General features: G+C 45.6%; 1 protein-coding gene across 1 annotated transcript in view; it reads left to right on the top strand.

Annotated features, from left to right (window-relative positions):
- The window catches only part of DZIP1 (DAZ interacting zinc finger protein 1), a 74,716-nt gene that overhangs the window by 33,268 nt on the left and 20,493 nt on the right, over positions 1-20,955 (top strand). The window contains 6 exon segments of the mRNA XM_088457036.1: positions 819-953; positions 1,042-1,104; positions 1,794-1,934; positions 2,422-2,470; positions 8,579-8,635; positions 20,367-20,509. Of these exon segments, the coding sequence (XP_088313162.1) occupies positions 819-953; positions 1,042-1,104; positions 1,794-1,934; positions 2,422-2,470; positions 8,579-8,635; positions 20,367-20,509 (588 nt within the window).

Raw genomic sequence — 20,955 nt, forward strand, 5'->3', positions numbered from 1 at the left:
GTGGATGTAAAGCTGTACGGCATCTGTGGACTACATGCAAAAGCAGCCGGTATTTACACTGCGGTTTGGTAGTGTTTGCCGACGCTCATGATCCCAACGCCAGAATCCCGACTAGGTGAGAATGCCGACACCTGGAAGTAAGTATCCCAACACCCCTAACCCTCCCCTCCCGCAGTCTAAACCTAACACTTCCAACGCAGCCTAACTGTAACCCTCCCCATAGGGCCTAAACTTAACCCTAACACTTACCGTTGGAATGTAAATGGTTTGGATGCTGGTGCTGGGATTTTGACTGGTGACGGGATTCCGGCACTGGCATTCTGAGCGCTGGCATTCCGACCGCCGGGATACCAACTACATCCCTACCCTGCATGCAAAAAAAAAATAATTATGTATTTGCACCCCTTGCATTGCTACATGGTTTGCCCAGGTGCACAGTTACTTGCTCTTTTTTGCTTTACTCCCACCTCAGAATCAATGTTTAGGGGTCAATCCAATTATACGCAGTGCACTCGCGGGTGCGAGTCATCGCAACAACGCCCGCACTTGACTGTAGCCTGAACTCGCTCAAAACTGTGCACAGCCCCATAGGGCTGCGTAAAATATTGAGCGAGTTCAGTCTGAAAGAGGGCTGCGAGGGGTATGAGATGTGGTGCCGTTGCTGGCGTTTGAACGCCATGGCAACTGCAAAACGCACCCGATTCACACCCCTAATGACTAATTGGATTGCCCACATAATGTCTAATAATTACATATATAATTCTGATCTGCTAGTACATTTTTTTTATGCTTTTTCATAAATCTTCATTTGTTGATAGGAACTACATGAAATGAAAAAAGATGGTCTGCATGTGAGATCCGGCTTAGGTACTCTACAAGAAAGCCCCAGTGACGCAGACAAGTCTAAACATACACATGACAGTCATTATATGAAGGAGCTTTTAGAAAAGCAGGTACAGGTATTATTCCATATTTAATTGATACACATAATATTAATTTTACAGTTTTCCGTAAATGTTCTTGCTTTTCTTTTTGATGCAGGAACGTAAATTGGAAAAGCGCGTGCATCTACTTCAACAGGAGCACGAGAGGGAAAAGAACCAGGTATTTTTTATTTTTTTTAAATTTATATTTGCAATGACACTTTTTACATACAAGTCTAAATGGACTTTGGGCCTGATTCACTATGGAGTGCAAACTGCGAATGCAATAGCGATTACGCACGCAGTTCAACTGCGATAGTATGCTAGGGCCTGATTCATTACAGATCGCAACTGCGATTACGCACGCAGTCTCACTGCGATGATATGCTAATCCATTGTGATCGTAAAGCCGCCGCTGTACTACTTAAGGACGCCCACTTTACCTTACACACATCCGTAATGTTTAGCAAGACTGCAAAAACATCAGTACAATAGAGTACCATCGCAGCCTCACTCACACTTGATCAAGCTCTGACCTTACTCAGGAATTGCTAACAGACCTCACGCTGCGTACAGCATGGTAGTGGATAACTTATGCACACTCCTGCAACGGCGTTCAATCCCACTGTCACGCCTGCGTTCGGCTGACCACCCCCCCATTACCGCCCACAAACGGCACTTCCTGTCAGACACTCTGCCTTTGCTGTATTATTTAGAGCATTTAGGCAACCAACTGAGATGGAAATGCAAATCCCAACTTGTTGCCCCCTTTTACTATTATCTTTTTTTGTTATGTTAGAGCAAGAACAATTTACAATGTCAATTTATCTACCATAAACACACCGATATATATATATTTATTGTTTTCAGCTCCTATTAAAAACTGAGAGGCTAAAACTATCAATAAATGAAGATAAAAGGACTTTGGATGATGTTTACAAGAAAAAAATGGATGAAGTTGGACAAAGGCTTAAGGAACAAAACAAACTAATTAAAAGACAAAAAGAGCAGGTATGTATGTGACAACTTCATTTATCATAGTGAAGATAAAATATACAGTAGACCTATTTCTAGTTGCAGCTACTCGAAAGACCAATTTGTATATCTCATGTTCTGCATAAGGGTTATCATCTGCGTGTGTTTGTGTAAAAGGGTTACTATAGGGAAGGTAGCTAGCATCTATTTGTTATGCAGTAATAATATAACAGGTTCAATAATCCAGTTCGAAGCAATGGTTTTTAAATGGCATGGAAGTGGTGCTTTGTGCCTGCAATGTCACCCAGTCCTAAGTGTGTGTGTATGTATATGTGTGTGTAAATGTGTCCTTCCATGATCACAAAATCATTTTAAAATTTGTATTTTTAAATGTATCTAGCAGATTATTTTTATAAGGCAACAGGTATTGTATAAAAGTCACCTTCTTTGTCTGTTCCTCCGTGGAAGTAATGCACTTTATAAACTGACACTGAGATGTAATCAACACCTTTTTCATCTTCAGATAAAAGAACTGTCAGCCAAACCACCACAAATTGCCAAAAAATACCCAGGTAAGAAATTCTCAACATGGTTTTCATCAGACCTGGAATACGCATTGTGGGGCCCAGGGAAACTAACTTGCGGGTGTCCCTACCAATACAATGATTGATATAATATGTTATTAAAAAGTATAATGTGTAAGTCAGTGGTACTCCTTAGGAATTTGTCAAGAGCCATTATTACACACAAACAAGTACAGGAGGGGCACAATTTTGTGTTGCCATAATGTAGTTTAATGTCAGATAATAAAGATTATGCAATGTAGGAATCGTCAGATTCACTAGCGGGTAGAGCTACCCGTCCTGCCTAATACAAAGTGACATACTTCTGGCAGGCAGGAGGAAGGTATGGGGAGCTTAAGTGTAGGATTGCCCTCCCCTAACTAGTGCATACACCACAAGAGTCACAGTGGCCTCATCTTTTCTATTTTTTTCCATTATATGTACCAAAAAAAACACTGTGAAAAAACAAAACAAAAAACATCAGTGTGCTTTAAGTGCCATCATAGCTATTCACACACACATACACAGTGGTATTCATTAAAACCACTGTTGTAGTTATGCCACCACAGACTTATCTTCCATAAATACATACATTGATATGCATAAGTACATGCTCAGCAGCTGTGCCCACATATTGTCCCACAAGTGCCAAGTACTTTATACTCATGGTCCCCGAACATCCCCACTTGGGACACTAGATCACGCATTGCCAACATAGACCCCAGTGAAGTGCTTGGAAGGGAGGCAGTGGTAGAAACCATAATAGTTGCCCAGCAGCTTATTGAGAACCGCTCCACTCAAGCTGGACAAACCTTTTCCTAATCCTGCATGTTTGATGTAATAATTGATTGTCTGATCCAGCAGAAGTGCAATACTAAAAGTATTAGAAAACCATATTCAGAATATAAAATGCCGCATCAGCATAGCACAAAATAGCCCGGCTGTCAGAGCTTCAGTGCAGACAATGGGGAGAGAAACATTTTATAGATAGTACATATGGGCAGGCGTGGTCACCTCATGAATACACTTAACAGTACATTTTGATTGCCCCAGGGGTATGTCCAGCAATATACACAACTTTTCTTTGGGCAGGCCTTTAAAATCATTATAGGATGTTGGTCAGTTTAATTAATTCTGATGAATTGTTCATTGTGCTGAATATAAAACTTGGTTAATGTGTGTACAATCTCCATATATGGTTATCTCTAGACATTTTATTATTAACTGCATGTTACGTAGGCTTCTGCCATTTTACAAAAGATGTCACACAGGGGCCGTGGAAGGTTACTGCAAAGCTTCACCCTACCGCCTCTGCTCTCTCCAATACCCTCTTCCCAGACACTCAACACAAATTTGACTTTTTAAATATTACTACGTTGATTAAAAACAAAAATGTGTATACGTATATATGTGTGGCCTGGCTTTGCTGGCTCACACATGAGTAGCGACATTTAAGTCCGGACTTAACTTTCAGTTTCACTTTTGTAGAAATTGTAAATAAAATAATAGAAAAAACACTGTATAATCATTGTACATGTCATTTAAAGAAAAATATATAAATGACACTACCCTGCTATCGCTAGAGGTAATTTGAGGTGGCTTATCAGATATTGTGGAGTTAGTGGTATTTCAATAGCCAATATCTTTTTTGGGGGGGGGGCGGGGGGGGCTTATTGACGGTCACTAAGACAGATGAGAAATGCTTTATTCCTGTTAAAACTGGATGGGCACAGTAAATAGCAACTGTCGGGTAACACGGGCTGCTGCCTGACTTGCTAAGTGAAATTAAGGTGGTGGGGCTGCGGTGGCTCATAGCAATCGTGGCCAGCATTCAGTACAGATGTGTCTTCATTCGTCTTTGCTGCAGTCGTACCAAACAGCCCTTCTGGTCCTGTGTGCTAGCACCAGGCGTCTTTTTGCTGAAAATGTGTCTAAGCTGCAATGCAATGTGACTAGGACTCACCAGGAGACTGTGCTGATTCATTTGATATGCAAGACTTGTATATCTGAGTGCGACTGAGTCTCTCAATCAGCAGGTGAAGTGCTACCATGCAGCGGTCTTGGTCTTTTTTTCTGTATATGGACACAGATATACAAGTGTCACATATCAAATTAATCAGCACAATCTCCTGGTACGTCCTAAAAAAGACCATCGGCGCTAGCAGCATTACACGGGACCTGGCAGCTCACTCACACCAGACATATCGCAATACAGAGCATATTGAGGCTAGATGAGCAAGGACACATCTGTACAATAAGGAAATCTCTTACATGATTACATTTAATGTTAGTTGGTCTCAACAATGTCCCCAATATTATTTAAGTATTGACATTACTCGAGAATATCAGCTTAACATTATCAGAGGTTTGTCTACTTTCACTCTGGCCTATGTGTACACCGCTCTCATTTCAGAGGGATCAGTGATCACTGCAGGTGCCTTTGTTCTTCCTCCATGGTATATGCACTCATCAAATCAACAGCAGACTTCTTCTTTGACATTTGCCACCTTCTCTTTTTCCAGTGTCACTTGCTATTGTATTGTTAGGGATGAATGCATTACAAGAAAACACACAATACGATATAGTGTACAGTATACACTGTATAATGTGCTTAGCAAGGAGTAAGACAAAAATAAAGTTGCAACATGTATATTTTACATCTGTTGGAGAAACAACTTTTATTTGCACCCCAGGTGCTTGTGCTAAATCCAAATAGTAATTAATTTTATTTTCTATATGTAGCATTAATAGCAATTCAGCTTGTTTTTGTTTCCAGTAGCACTGGTGTAATTACTTACAGTGATTGCATTTGTGATCGAGTGTAACGCTGGCCACACATCTAAAGATTATCTGTCCAACCAGCCAACTAGTTGATTGGTTGGAATGAAGATCTGGTAACGTATGGGAGTAACTGATGATTAGTAATTTGCTCCTAAATGCCAGAAAACAGATGAAAATAATCGTCAGACAAGTTTATTAAATGTTTGATCTAAACAATTTGTTCAAACAAAGTTTTTGCCCATTTTCTGGTATTTGGGAGCAAATTGCTGATTGTCATTTGCTTTGATACGTTACCAGATTTTCATTCCAACCAATCAACTAGTTGGCTGGTTGGATGAAAGTTGGTCTAGTGTGTGGCCAGCAAACACCTGTATCGATCTATAAGATATACCCCAATAGCCCTCAAAAGGTTTACATGCGGTTCCACTTGTCAGAGGTATTGGAACTAGCTGTAGCCTGTTCTGCCTACAAGGGGGATGCAATCGGGAAACCGGCTGATGTGATCCCGACAGCCGGCTTGCCGACTGCTTTATCCTGGCGTGGGTTAAATGACAGGTGTCTATATCTAGACGCCTGTCATTTTCCCGATGCCTGGCGCCGCGAGTGGACAGCCGCGGGGGGGGGGGGGAGGGTTACGTTTAGGGCACCTGGGGGGGTCTTAGGGAGAGGCACCCCCCCGGGAGGGTTAGGGCTAGGCTAGGGGGAGGGAGGGTTAGGGTTAGGCACCCCCGGGGGGACTTAGGGTTAGAGACCCCCCCCGGGGGACTTAGGTTTAGGCAGCGGGGAAGGGGTGGTTAGGGTTAGGCACTTACAGGGGGGATTAGGGTTAGGCACTTGGGGGGGAGGTTAGGGTTAGGCACCCTTAAGGAGGGTTAGGTTAGTATATACTTAACTGAGGACGATTGGGATTTCCAGCGCTGTCGGGCTGCCGTTGCCGGGATCTGCCCATCTGTCGGGCTGTATGCAGCCGGCGGTATTTCATACCGATTCCCTACGAGGAGCTTGAGAGTTGACATTGGAAGATCTTCACCTTCTGAGAAGTCTGGTTTCCACAGTTCACAGGAGCTGGATACAACATTAGCCACTGAGTGTTTATGCTGTTTGTAGCCAGAACAGCAACCAGAGCAAAACTAAAGTAAATTGTAAAGAAAAGTGGCCCAGCAGCAGAATGCTGAGATTTGTAGTGCCTTAATAGCTGGAGAGTTGCAGATTGTCTACCTCTGTACCACTCTGTACATTAATTTATGGGAACTGTACTGAACGTTGTGATAGAGATCATTAATGTGCACCAATTAAACACTGGAGATTTTGGTGTCAGCTTTATTGGTCATTGGGGTCTGAAGAGAACAGGTTTAGGTTGGGTAGGGTTGGACTCTGATCCCTTTTTCTCCTGGGGTTTTTGCACTACACTTCTGATGATGCTTTTTGTCAGTAATGGATAAGCTGTACAAGACAATAAGGGTTATACAGTAAAAGCTGCAAAATCTTTAGACCCGCAATGATTACTTATATGGACAGGTAAGCCTACACGTCAGTGTGCGCTCTTAGAATTTTCAGAAACGCACCTATAAGCACTCTGCCTAATTTTGCAATTTGGCGAATAAACCTGTAAATGTGCAGGGTGGGAACATGAAAAGCATCACATTAAATTGCTACTATTTTAGGATTAACATAGCGAATTATTTTTAAAATTACTGAAGGATGTACTATTTCCATCTGATTTAGCACTGACGAGGGGTTATATAATAGTTAAGTAACTATATAATTGACCATTATAATTAATAATTAATAACTGATTAATAAACACAAAATATAACCAATTTACCATATCTGCTTGGCATTAAACAAGGACATAATATATAAATATCTTATAAATAAATTTGATTGGTTTGTTTGTTTGTCTGTCCAGTTATGCATTCGGACACTCCTGCAACAATTGGGTTGAAACCAGCTCGAGGTGGTCCAGGTTTAAGGGGGGTTAGGGTCCCAGTCGGACCTCCCACTGGTGTACGCTGGGCAGAACTTTGACCCGTGGAGCCTGTTCTGAGCCTTCCACTGGATGAATTTGGATGAAAACTTCACAGAGTGGTAACATTGGATCCCAGAAGACGTACTAGGGGGTTGAGGTCCCGGTCGGACCTCCCATTGCTGTATGCTGGGCAAAACTTTGACTCGGGGACGCTGGGCAAGACTGTGACCCAGGGAGCCTGTTCTGGGCCTTACACTGGATGGATTTGGATGAAAACAGAAGGGTGGCAATTGGTCTGGGATGCCTAATGGAGTGTTTGAGGTCCCAGTCGGACCTCATGGCGAAGTGCGCCGGGTAGAACTTTGACCTAGGGAGCCTGTCCTGGGACTTCTACTGGATGGATTTGAACGACATAGCATGATAAAACTGAATAACTTGAAGATTTAAACCCGGGCAATGCCCGGGTTTAATCATCTGGCGGGTCCTGCATCAAATCAACACTGCTGACAACTGGGCCCGCCTCGGCTGCCCTGCCTGGATCGGCCCACCTTGTGTGCGTGACTGGGTGCAGGGGGAGCGGCGGGCCACAGAGGCAGCTCGGGCACCATACCAGCTGCACCCCTTGCACCCACGGTAGTTACACCACTGTAGGATCAATGGAATGGGGTTATAGGTGAGGACAATGTAAACAAAGGCTACAGGTGTACTTCAGGGTCCAGTCTTCAACCTGGGTAATGCCAGGTATCCCAGCTAGTAGTAACCTAACACACTAACACAAATCTATACTGTTCTGCACTCAAAATGTATTACTAAATCACAAAAAACACAATCTATTAACATAATCCGCTACAGTAGTTCCCATGTTCCAATATCATGCTCAGCCTTGTAAAACCATTTATGTAAACCATGTGTTCTTCTATATTCAGTAGGGTGTGAAAGAGAACAGGGGCATATATATAATAAAATGTAAAAATGTATTGATAATTTGGGTCCAGTCTCACTATGTTTTCGTGATGTGATTAGGAATTTTTTATTGTAGCAAAGTATCATTCCTCTTGAGCCCAGACAGCTGTCCAGGAGAAGGTCTATGCAGTTTGATATTTCCCGTATAAGTACTGCATCAACTTCAATATCTTCCCCTGTATTTGAATGGAGTGCGGACACTTCGGGGCTAGTGGTGAGGACTGCAACGGCACCAGCAGATTTTAGTTTCCTTTTTGCTCAGGAGAGTCCAGGTTCAGTCACTGACCTGTGGCATTATAGCATGTTATCTATGATTAATGTATCTAATACATTTAATTAATGTCATTGTTTAAACAGAACTTGACCAAATTAACAAGTTTCCAAATATGATTATTTGTTTGTAGTGTCATCACCTATTCCAAAGTTACAACATGTTGAAACAAAACTTGGTACATCAAGAGGTAAGACTTTGTTTACCAATACAATTATTTATAGTATCCTTATTATTTATAGTGCCACTAAAGTTTTAGCACTGTTTTGGGTCACTTTCAGAGTGCTGTGACAAAATAGCATGATACAGATTTGTTACCACTTTTATACCAAAGTCCCGGGTCTGACCCGGGATTTGGAACACGTTTCCAACCCGGATCAGACCCAGAACAGACCCCTTTTACACCGCTATGCCCACGCCGGCACCGATCACACCGGAGCCGGGCCTGCAGTGACCCAGCTCTTCCGGCACAGGTAAGCAGTGCTTCTTCCCCTCCCTCCCCTTCCCTCTTACCTCACTCTCCGCAGTGGTCCAGTGGCAGGAAGGGAGAGTGGGGAGTGCTGGTCGGGTCTGCCCTCGTTGCAGTGGAAGCTTGGAGATTATGTAATTTCCACGCTCCACTGAAGCCGGCCAATCGGGCAGCATGCCGCACGATCCGGGTCATCGTGACCCAGATCGTGCTTTTTACACTGCAGGGTGACACGGGAACGACCCACTGCCAACCCTGCATGCTACAAGAGTTGGGTCCCCGGACCGATCCATTTACACTGACAAAAAATCCCGGGTTGATGTGCGTTCACGGGCATCAACCTGGAATTTTTAAGACTGTGTAATAGGGGTATTTTATTTAGTGTGATTGTACATCATGCTTTAGCAGCAACAAACAAATAAACAAATATTTGCTTACATTAGTCTAATTTCCTCCATATCAATCACGGCTGAATGTTGACTGCCATTGTAGTATAATAACCAAGACTGAAACTTTATAGCCCCCAATTTTATGAAAATGTATGATTGTGTGAATTGCTGTTAGCACTGTTCTGTTTCTGCATTCTGGCTGCAATCCATTAGTGTAGATACCTTACCATTAGATTTAATACGTTTAGTGACTTTTTATTTACCATGATGTAACATTTTCTGAGTTCTTTTATGCATCATCACACAAGTTTTACTACTCTTTATTTTTTAAATAATGTTATCTGGCTATCCCTTCCCCTGTGCTCCATGTCAGAACAGGCACATATATTACAGCCTATTCAGGAGCTTGCAGAGGATAAAGGTAAAGCTATTTGTATGAAAGCATGGCTTATTTAGAAGTGATTGTGTTGTGTTATATTTTTTTTATTATGCATGCTGGCACTCCTTTCTTTCTTCATTAGTAATAAAATATGTGACATTAAATGAACTTTGATTTGCCACACTTTTAAAAACTCATGAAACACCTTTAGTAAAATGACTAAGTACTATTGTGAGCGTGGCCTATAGATGGCAGTGCACTCATAGAATTGTAAAGTTCCATCCTGAGACATGAGATACAGTATGAATGCGGAATGGGCCTTTACCAAAGCTGTCAATTGTCCCATAGACAGTTACACTACTATATAGAACTTTTTGACTCTGAAACTTAAAAATGTAGCAGTTCGTATATATAGATCAGCATTTTCTCTAGTATAGTTAATTGGGCACATTTTCAACCTAAGTACTTATGTGAGTGCTGTGTAGGTTAACAGCTATTAAAAGTGAATGTGTACATTTGTATTATCATTTCCAGAAGTCAGATTAGGTGGTGTTTTACATTTATTATAATTATTGCTGGTATAAATTTTGAGGTCAAAACTGTTGAAAATTAGTGGCTTGCAAAAGCTGTCACTGACGCCCCTGGGGTTAACACTCAAAGCACATAAATTATATTAAAGCAACTGGAGATACAAAATAACACACACTCCAGCGTCTCAGTCTAACTGCATCATATTGTATGAATGTAACAGTCTTGTAGAATCTATCTACACTACCAGCAAAGTACTGTTATTTTAGAGGTGCCTGTAAATGCTAATGAAGTGGAATTGAAAGACAATTGTGAAATGCGTATGCATGTTAGTATTTAGGCATACAACATCCCACCATACAAAAATTAAGTTTTTAATTTCCTGTATTTTGCACAATAAAAAAAATAACTAACATCTGAAATATCTGCACTTCCTGTCTTCCATCTTTCAACCATGTTGTGCCTTCCTCTGCCGTGACAGAGACTTTGGGGATGATTTAAATTTAGGTGCAAATTTTGCCCAGATATAAAATTTGCAGCTGAGACCACCATGTTCCAATGCAGGGGGCACATACAAACATTGCTCTGCATGCATGGCAAATCCAGCTCTATTTGTAAATAGTGTTTTAGCCTTGGGCTAGATCACATCCCCTCATCAGCTTCAGCATCTTTCATTTCCTCCCCTGCAGCAATAAAGGAATAGTAGAAGATGTGCTAATAAGACTAAATTAGCACCTTTTTTAAGTGTAGACAGTAGGCCTAATTCAGACCCGTTCACGAGCGCTGAGTGCTCGCAAGCAGGTCGATGTTGGGCCAGTGTGCATGCGCACGACGGAGGCGGCTCCGTCGTGCGCATGCACGAGACCCAGATAGCGACGGGCAAGCCGTCACTCCGGGTCTCGCTACAAAGGGGGCGTGCTGTCGATGGTGAGTGACAGCATGCCCCCTTTGGTGGGCGTGCCGGGGGCGTGGCTGCCCATACGGAGGCGTTCCCATAGGAACGCCTACCATCTGGGGCCGGTCCCACTGACATCACAAGTGATGTCAGTGGGAGTGCTCTCGGCTCTGATAGAGCCAAAAGCACTCCAGGGCTTGCGGCAACGAGACCCTACCACAAGTGTCTCATCGCAAGCCCGATGGTCGCGATGGTCTTGGCCATCGCGACCATCTTCCTGGCCGCTCGCTATAGCTGTGGGTGGTCACCCACAGCTATACGAGCGGCCAGGAGGCCGCTCTAAAAATGAAGAAGGACGGCCCTGATTCAGAGCGAGCTCTCTGTCAGAGCGTCCGGCTCTGAATCAGGGCCAGTGTCAACTCCAATTGTAACTCCAGTGTTAGTACGTTTCCCTCTTTTTGCTACTTTCTCCTAAATGCCTGCTCCAATGTTTTTCTTGCACAATATGTCAGGCCTCCCATCAAGATTAAATATAAGTGTAGAATGTATATATTCGCAGACTTTTGCATGGTGCTTTTCCTGAATAAGATACAATAAAAGTAAGAAATAGTAGTATGTTTTTAGTCATGGATTAGGAAATGTTACTTAGTCAAGAACATTTAGAAATAAAAATTTTTTGGCACCATTGATTTACTATATACAGTATATGCGGTAATTAAAAACTATTTGTTAGATGATCTATAATTTTTCCAAAGTAAAGATGATTCAGAGTCAGACCATTAGAAAGAAGTCACTTTCTAAACCCTGAAACTACTGGTAGGTGCTCAGAAGCACATATAGGGCCTGATGTAGAATTGAACACTCGGCATATTATTTGCACCAAGGTTGGACAAGGTGCGCACTGTAGAAAACCAAGTGTACAGACCAGGTTGGCTGCTTACAAAGCTGTGTACAACTCTGCATACGGGTGAAAATCACCATTATTTTCTTACATGCCAAGTGTGGGCTAGATGCTGTCTCACTACTTGTGTTAGAAAAAATGTCAGTAACTACATGGAAAATGTTTTTCTACTTCAGGGTCCATAGGGGGTCCACAGGGTTGACCTTGGGGTATAGCTGGATCTGGATCCACGGGCACCACGCAGTTAAAGCTTTTACTGCTCCCAGGATGCACTTGGGTCCATCCTCCTCTATACCCCGCCCCCGAGCCACAGGCACCTCAGTTTTAGTTGCAGCCCCTAAGCTTATTTGAAATTTTTTTGAATGAAGATTTTATTTATTTATTTTTACTTCTTCAGAGTGGCAGCATCAGACTGTTCATCTGGGCGTCCACGCTGCCGCTCCAACAGCCCCGCTGGCGCTGCGATGCCAGTACTGATCTGTGGATCGCAGCGGGACCCCGGAGTCAGTACTAGCGTGGCTCCGGGACCTCCCACGGACTGCTGCCGGAAACACGGGGCCAGGCAAGCCGCGTGCAGCGCCTCGCGCTGCGCGCGGGGGAAATGCAGTCTTTAGCCGCAGGTCTCTGGGGACAGACCGGTGGCGCTAGTAGCGGCGGCGGGCTCCCCCTCTTCAGGAATACCCCGCGTGACCGCTGGACCACCAGGGTGTAATTGTTGGAAGGGAACCAGCGTCCCTAGGGTTAATTACTAGCCAGGGGAGGCAGCCTTCCCTGGTTTAGCGGCTCCTCCCCTCAGCCCAGCGCGCCTTCTCTCATGCGTGCTGACGTCGCTGGGCTGTTCCTCCTATGGCCACTCCTCCTCAGAGCTCTCCGGCGGCCATTTTCTATGTCACAAACGCAGATCTCCCAGGCGGTGCATGGACCAGTCCCCCTGCATACCTCTCCCCTGCAAAAGGACTGTGTTCGCAGCGCTATAGCCCTCCCAGACACTGAATCTGGGAGGTTGATTGTAGCTAAAGGTGCAGTGAATATAACTTCCTGCATGGTATGTGACTTTTGCTAGTGCTGCTGTCTGTGATAATTTGTCTAGCTGACTGTCATCTTATCACTTTCCCTTTCCTTCTCCTACGGCCCGCAGGTGTGTGGGGGAGGGGTGTTCTTTCTGTGTGCCTCACTTATATAAATCTAAGTATTTGTGAGGTCAGTCACATACAGTGGTGTGCTACTCAGTACCATATTGTGGGCTGTTTGTGTTGCAGACTTGGGAGTGCGCAGGTGTTATACGCCTCACCTCTTTTCGGTGATACATATTTATTGCAAAGTTATTGTATCATGTCTGATGAGGAGAATGAGCGCTCTGTGGCTCCTGTATTGTTTTCCTGCCGACGCTGTTCGGCAAGGGTTGATGGGGCGGATTTGTCACAGGACTGTCTGTGCTTGCGGTGCCAGCTGGTACTTGGTCCCTCTAAACCCCCGGTTACGCAGGATCCTCCTTGGGCGATGTTTTCACAAGTGCTGGCGTCAATCGCGGACCGTCTTGCGGTCCCTTCTAGGGCGTTGCCCCAGCCTACCATCCCCCATTCACCGGGTGTTCCGCATTTGTTGCAGTCTCCCTCCGGGTCTCAGACTGTGAGTCCTTATTCGGGGTTGCCTGTGTATGTACAGTCTCCCGTAGTGACGCAGCAGCAGTCAATGGTACCCTTTCAGGGGTATCCTTAGGCAGTACCTCCTCCCTGGGTGGATATACTCTCCAGCTCTGTTCAGAGTCTGGCGGCCTCGTCTTCGGCTTTTCAGTCGATGTTACACAGTGACTTGCCCCCAAAGGCGTCCAAGAAACCCTTTCCGGCTTCACTGGCAGCGCAGTTCACGGACACGGACGTGTCTTCGGATGACAGAGAGGTACATGAGGACTTGGATGCCGTGGCCCAGGAGGTGGAGACTAAGTCCTCCATTAATGTGCCGGCATTGGTTAGGGCGGTGCGGGCCATCCTTCACATAGAGGAGGATGTACCGGCTCCTAGGTCGAAGTATCCTAATTTTAAAAAGGCCAAAGTAGCTTTGACTGTTTTTCCCCTGTCCGACCAGTTGCGGATCATATGGCGGGGGCCTGGCAGTTGCCCAGCAAGAGATTCCAACCGCAGAAACGGTTGGCATCCAACTATCCTTTTCCTGAGGCTCATTGCAGGAAATGGGAAACCCCGCCTCCGGTGGATTCCCATGTCACCCGCTTAATTAAAAGCGCTACTTTGCCATTACCATCTATCTCCTCCCCGAAGGATCCCACGGACAGGAAAGTGGAGACTTGTTTAAAGTCTATCTACTCTCTCTCTGGGGCAGTGGCCCATCCGTCCATGGCCATCTCTTGGGTGGCTAAGGCCATTGCGAGCTGGGCCAATGCTTTAGAAGATACCTTTCCGGACGATGCTCCGGATATCCAGAGAGCGTTGATAGGACAGATGAGAGATGCGGCTTCCTTTATTGGGGAATCATCGTTGAATGTTAGCCTGCTGACCTCTAGGGTGTCGGCTGCAGCTGTGTAGGCGCGTCGGTCCTTGTGGCTGCGGTCCTGGAGGGCTGACGCGGATTCTAAAAAGGGCCTGGAGGCCTTACCTTTTAATGGAGAGTTGCTATTTGGTCCAGATTTGGACAAAATAGTGGATACTCTAGCTAAATCAAAGTCTGCCTTCCTCCCTTCGGCTTCAGCGCCGGCTAAGGTGAGGAGCTCAGCCTTTCGGTCCTTTCGGGTTCAGGGAAAGGCCAAGGGTCAGTCCTCAGGCTAAGACAACCTCGAAGCCCAAGAAGCAGGCCTGGAGTGCCATGTGCTCTTCTTCCAAACAGGAAGATAAACCTTCTGCCTGATGGGACAGGCCTCCCTCTGGGGGACCCCAGAGTGGGAGGCCGACTTCTTCAATTTGCCCAGTGCTGGCACACTACCACCACGGATGCCTGGGTTCGAGAAGTGGTCTCCCAGGGGTATGCCCTGTCTTTTCGGCACAGACTGCCCCACCAGTTCTTCTGCACGAGTCCTTCTCAGGACACAACCAAGGCTTTGTAGATTCAGGAGGCTATAGAGTCATTGCTGAAAGCAGGGGTCATTGTTCCCGTTCCTCAATCACAACGAGGGACGGGGTACTACTCTACTCTGTTTCTGGTGCAGAAACCCAATGGTTCTCATCGCCCTATCCTCAATTTGAAGTGTCTGAGCAAATTCCTCAGAGTTCCCATATTCAAGATGGAAACGTTACGTTCCATCATTCTGGCGATGGAACCTGGGCATTACATGGTCTCCCTGGATATCCAGGAGGCCTACCTCCATGTTCCGATAGCACCTTCACACCAGCGTTATCTGAGGTTCGCTTTCCTTCAGCATCACTATCAGTTCCGGGGGCGCTACCCTTTGGCCTCTCCATGGCACCAAGGGTATTTACCAAAGTGATGGCAATCATGGCCGCACATCTTCGGAACCAGAACGTATGGCTGCTGCAGTATCTGGACGACCTCCTTTTGCTGGCGAGCTCCCCGGAGGTACTGCTTCAACATCTCCACCTGACGATCGCTTGTCTGCAAGCGCACGGGTGGTTGATAAAGTCCTCCCTGATTCCATCACAGCGGATGGTTCATTTGGGAGCCCTGCTAGATTCTCATCAGAGAAAAAAAAGAGATTTGCCCCCCAGCACACTGCAGCAAAAACAATACTTAAATCCTACATGATAATAGCGATTCAGAGGTATTAGTTACATACATTTGCAAATATATGAATAAGCGCCAGGCCAATCGTCAAGGCTCCTCTATACTGGCGTCCCTAGCATTAAGGGGTTCACGTCCGAGAAGCAAGGCACCCCAAAAAAATTCCAACCAAGGGCCATCCCCAGGGCATCACACGAAAAAGGGAAAAAGGTGATAGTGAAGTATAAAGAAAAGATGTGTAAGTATAAATCAATAAGTGTTAACGAAATGAGAAAGAATTAAAATGACACAAATAATATACAAACAAATAGAGAAGTGATAAAGGTATTCTATGTGAATTAAGTGGTGATGCCATGAGAAAGGCCCAGTCAGAACCCCCCCGGGGGCCCCACTCCCAAACGCTCACCCCAAAATAATTATTGCTACACAATGGTAGCACCCACTCTGGGTCATATAATTACAATTGATGTACTGCATGATAACAGTACATATAGAAGCTGAGAGTTAACTTACCATGGAGGTACCCCAAAAACCTCCACATGGCACTATAAGCATCAGCACATCCTCCTAATGCTGACTGCCTTCATGCCTCTCCAAACTTGCAAAAAAAATGGTAGTTGCTCAGATCAGCTTAATTGCATAACACAGGTGCTTGTAAAGGGCGGGGTTTACACTGAACACAGAAAAAAAAGAGATTTGCCCCCCAGCACACTGCAGCAAAAACAATACTTAAATCCTACATGATAATAGCGATTCAGAGGTATTAGTTACATACATTTGCAAATATATGAATAAGCGCCAGGCCAATCGTCAAGGCTCCTCTATACTGGCGTCCCTAGCATTAAGGGGTTCACGTCCGAGAAGCAAGGCACCCCAAAAAAATTCCAACCAAGGGCCATCCCCAGGGCATCACACGAAAAAGGGTCATATAAATACAATTGATGTACTGCATGATAACAGTACATATAGAAGCTGAGAGCTAACTTACCTTGGAGGTACCCTAAAAACCTCCACATGGCACTATAAGCATCAGCACATCCTCCTAATGCTGACTGCCTTCATGCCTCTCCAAACTTGCAAAAAAGATTCTCATCAGCAAAGGATTTTTCTGACTCCAGAAAAGGTCTCCTCCCTGCAGCTGTGGATACACAGTTGCCTGAGCAATTGCCGCCTGTCGGTCCATTCGGCAGTGAGAGTTCTGGGGTCCATGGTGTCAGCATGGTGGAATTTGCCCAGTTCCATTCACTGCCCCTGCAGGGGCTGATTCTATCAGAATGGAACGGGTTACCCCACCGGATCCGCTCTCAGATGCTGGTGTTGTCCCCGGAGGTTCGGCAGTCTTTGGCTTGGTGGCTTCAGACAGCTCATTTGGTCGAGGGGCGCCCCTTTTGGATCCCGGACTGGGTCCTGCTCACAACAGATGTCAGTCTCTGGGGTTGGGGGGCAGTGACAGGCTGGTTGTCATTTCAGGGTCGTTGGACTGCGGATGAAGCACTTCTCCCTATCAACATCCTGGAACTGCGGGCGGTGTACAGGGCCCTGCAGTCGTCCGGCACCGCTCTTCAAGGAAGGGTGGTTCAAGTTCAGTCCGACAACGCCACCACGGTGGCGTACATCAACCACCAGGGAGGGACTCGCAGTCAGGCTGCAATGTCGGAGGTGTCTTGCATCCTTGCTTGGGCGGAGTGCAACATTCCAGCAATATCGGCGGTCTTCATCCCCGGAGTCCTCAATTGGGAGGCGGACTTCCTCAGCTGTCACGACGTGCTTCCCGGGGAATGGTCGTTTCACCCAGAGGTGTTTCACCTACTCGTGGACAGATGGGGGCTGCCGGAGCTGGACTTGATGGCCTCCCGTCACAATCACAAGTTGCCCATTTACGGGTCAAGGACAAGAGACGCAGGCGCATGTCTGGTAGACACGCTGTTGGTGAAATGGACGTTTCACCTGGCGTATCTGTTTCCAACGATATCTCTGCTACCTCGGGTCCTGCGGAAATTCAAGCAGGACGGCGGCACGCTCGTGCTGGTGGCTCCGGCGTGGCCCAGACATCCTTGGTACTCCAATCTGAGGAGCCTCTCCATCGACACTCCGTACCTTCTTCCTCAGCGTCAGGACCTATTGTCTCAAGGGCCCTGCCTTTACCCAGATCTGGGTCGGCTGTCTTTGACGGCGTGGCTCTTCAGACAGCCATCTTAAGGTCTCGAGGCTTCTCAGGTTCGGTTATTAGTACCATGCTCAGGGCACGCAAGCCTGCTTCCGCACGGATTTACCACAGGGTGTGGCGCACTTACTTTCACTGGTGTGAGTCCAGAAACTGTGATCCTCAGGTGTTCCGAGTTTCTAGGAGCTTGGATTTTCTTCAATCAGGTTTGGACCTGGGCTTACGCCTTGCCTCCCTGAAGGTGCATGTGTCCGTGTGGTTCCAGCGAAGGATCGCTACGCTGCCAGATGTTCACACTTTTTTCCAAGGTGTTCTCCGAATCCAGCCTCCCTTCGTGTAGCTCCTTGGGACTTGGCGGTGGTTCTTTGGGTCCTGCAGGGTCCTCCGTTTGAGCCTCTTGAGTCGGTGGAACTCAAGTGGTTAATGTTTAAGACAGGTTTTTCTACTGGCAATTGCTTCTGCCAGGAGGGTGTCAGAATTGGGGGCCCTTTCCTGTCATCCCCCTTTTTTGATTTTTCACCAGGACAGAGCGGTGCTTCGCACTCGTCCTGAGTTTTTGCCAAAAGTGGTTTCGAAGTTCCACATCAATCAGGAACTTGTTGTGCCGGCTTTTCAGTCACCTGATCTTTCAGCTGGTGAGGCTTCCTTGGATGTAGTCCGTGCGCTTAGATTCTATGAGGACCGGACTGCTTCTGTTAGGAAGTCTGATTCATTGTTTGTCCTCTTTGGTTTTCACAGGAGGGATTGGTCTGCCAACAAACAAACGTTAGCCCGTTGGCCTTGTTCCATTATTTGTGAGGGTTATGCACAGGAGGGTTTACCTGTGCCAGCCTCTTTTAAGGCTCATTTCACTCGTTCTGTGGGTCCCTCTTGGGCTGCTAGACGTGGTGCCTCTGCTGTTCAGCTATGTAAGGCGGCCTCAGACGTTTTTGAGGTTCTATGCGTTTGACACCTTTGCCTCTCAGGATGCATCCTTCGGGCGCCGGGTTCTCCTTCCTCACAGGAGCATCCCCGCCCTTAGTTGAACTGCTTTGGGACATCCCCAAGGTCAACCCTGTGGACCCCCTCTGGACCCTGAAGTAGAAAACAAGAGATATGGTAAGAACTTACCTTTGTTATCTCTGTTTCTACGAAGTCCATAGGGTCCATAGGTCACCCGCCCTGACGCACATGGCTTCATATGGGCTGTGTGGCTGGTCACCGGTTTTCCGTCTCCCATTTCTGTGAGTATGGTTTCTTGTGTGTTCCAGTCTTCCTTCTCTCTGTTTAGTCTCCTCCTCTGGCCTTGGCTGCTTACCATCTGAGGTGCCTGTGGCTCGGGGGCGGGGTATAGAGGAGGATGGACCCAAGTGCATCCTGGGAGCAGCAAAAGCTTTTAACTGCGTGGTGCCCGTGGATCCAGATCCAGCTATACCCCAAGGTCAACCCTGTGGACCCTATGGACTTCGTAGAAACAGAGATAACAAAGGTAAGTTCTTACCATATCTCTTGTTATTATGATGGTATCTGGATAAAAGATCGACAATAAATAGGTCCACTGTCAATAGGTCCACACCAGATGGTCAACATGCAATAGGTAGACAGGGACAAAAGGTTCAAAAATGGCTGACGTTTTTTAATGGCTTTTCCTACTTTGTTAGGTTTAGGCACCTGGGGGAGAGTTGGGGTTAGGCTGCCGGAGGGCACGGTTAGGGTTAGGCACTGTGGGAGGGTTAGATTTAGGCAACAGGGTTAGGGTTAGGCACCAGGGGGAGAGTTAGGGTTAGGCTGCCGGAAGTCACGGTTATGGTTAGGCACTGGGGGGGAGGGTTAGGTTTAGACTAGGTTTAGGCACTAGGGTTAGGGTTAGGCACCAGGGGGAGTGGGAGGGCTAGACACCTAAGGAAGAGTTAGGGTTAGGTTGCCAGAGGGTACGGTTAGTGTTAAGCACTAGGGGGAGGGTTAGGTTTAGACTAGGTTTAGGCACTAGGGTTAGGCACCAGGGGGAGGGTTAGGCACCTGGCGGAGAGTTAGGGTTCAGTTGCCGGAGGGTACAGTTAGGGTTAAGCACTAGGGGGAGGGTTAAGTTTAGGCTAGGTCTGGCACTAAGGTTAGGGTAGGTACTAGGGGATAGGGTTAGGGTTAAATTAAAAAATAAAAATGTGTCAACCATTTGAACCTGTCGACCTTAAAACGCTGTGGACCATTTGCACTGTCAACCTTTTGTCCATGTTGACCTATTACATGTCGACCATCTGGTGTCGATGTATAGAATGACGACTTTAGTACTGTCGATCTTTTATACCACACCCATTCTAACTGACTTTTCCCATAGGTAATCCAAATGATGTGAAACTACATTGACCAATGTACTGTAAAAAACTCTAAAGAGAAACAAAAATATAAAAATTATATATTAGGCTAAAAGTAAAACTGGTATTATAGGCATAATGTATCATAAAAGTGCGCACATTTTACATTTTTATAAATCACTTAAGAGTTGCAATTTAGTACGCTCATATAATTACAGACATGGACATTGAGGAAGCAGTGAGCACCAGCAAACAGCTTTCAATAAATGCTTTGAGGAAGGACCCCACATTATACAAAGAGCTTCGGAAAGTCTTGGAACAGGGATTGATGGACAAGCTAGAGACCTTGGAAGTTAAACCGGTAAATGTGTGTACTTTTTTCAAATTCCTGCTAGCCTCTAATTACGTTCATAATTTAAAGATAAGAGGAATGATTTTGGTATTTATTCAGTTCCATATGTATTCTGATTCAGTTAGCAGCAATTTTTAAATATACACAAATGCAAAGAAAGTAAAAAAAAAACTGCTGAATTACATTTTTTATGGGTGACAATATGCTGAATTCACTTTTTTTTTTATTGTACCTCCAAAGATGGTGACTTTTTTTTTTTATATATATATATATATATAAAATTTGTAATTTTATTATTGATTGGTTATAACATAGTACGGAACACCAAATAATTACAGTATATCCTTAGAATAATATAAAGCACATAAATAAAGTGGTTTATCCCCCAATTCACTTACCCCTTAAAGCAGAGTTTTCCAAACTCCGCCATTACAGTCCAGCTTTAAAGGCCATCC

The sequence above is a fragment of the Taudactylus pleione genome, unplaced genomic scaffold (genome assembly GCF_031769625.1).
Source record: "Taudactylus pleione unplaced genomic scaffold, aTauple2 ptg000041l, whole genome shotgun sequence".
In the NCBI taxonomy this organism is placed as follows: Eukaryota; Metazoa; Chordata; class Amphibia; order Anura; family Myobatrachidae; genus Taudactylus; species Taudactylus pleione.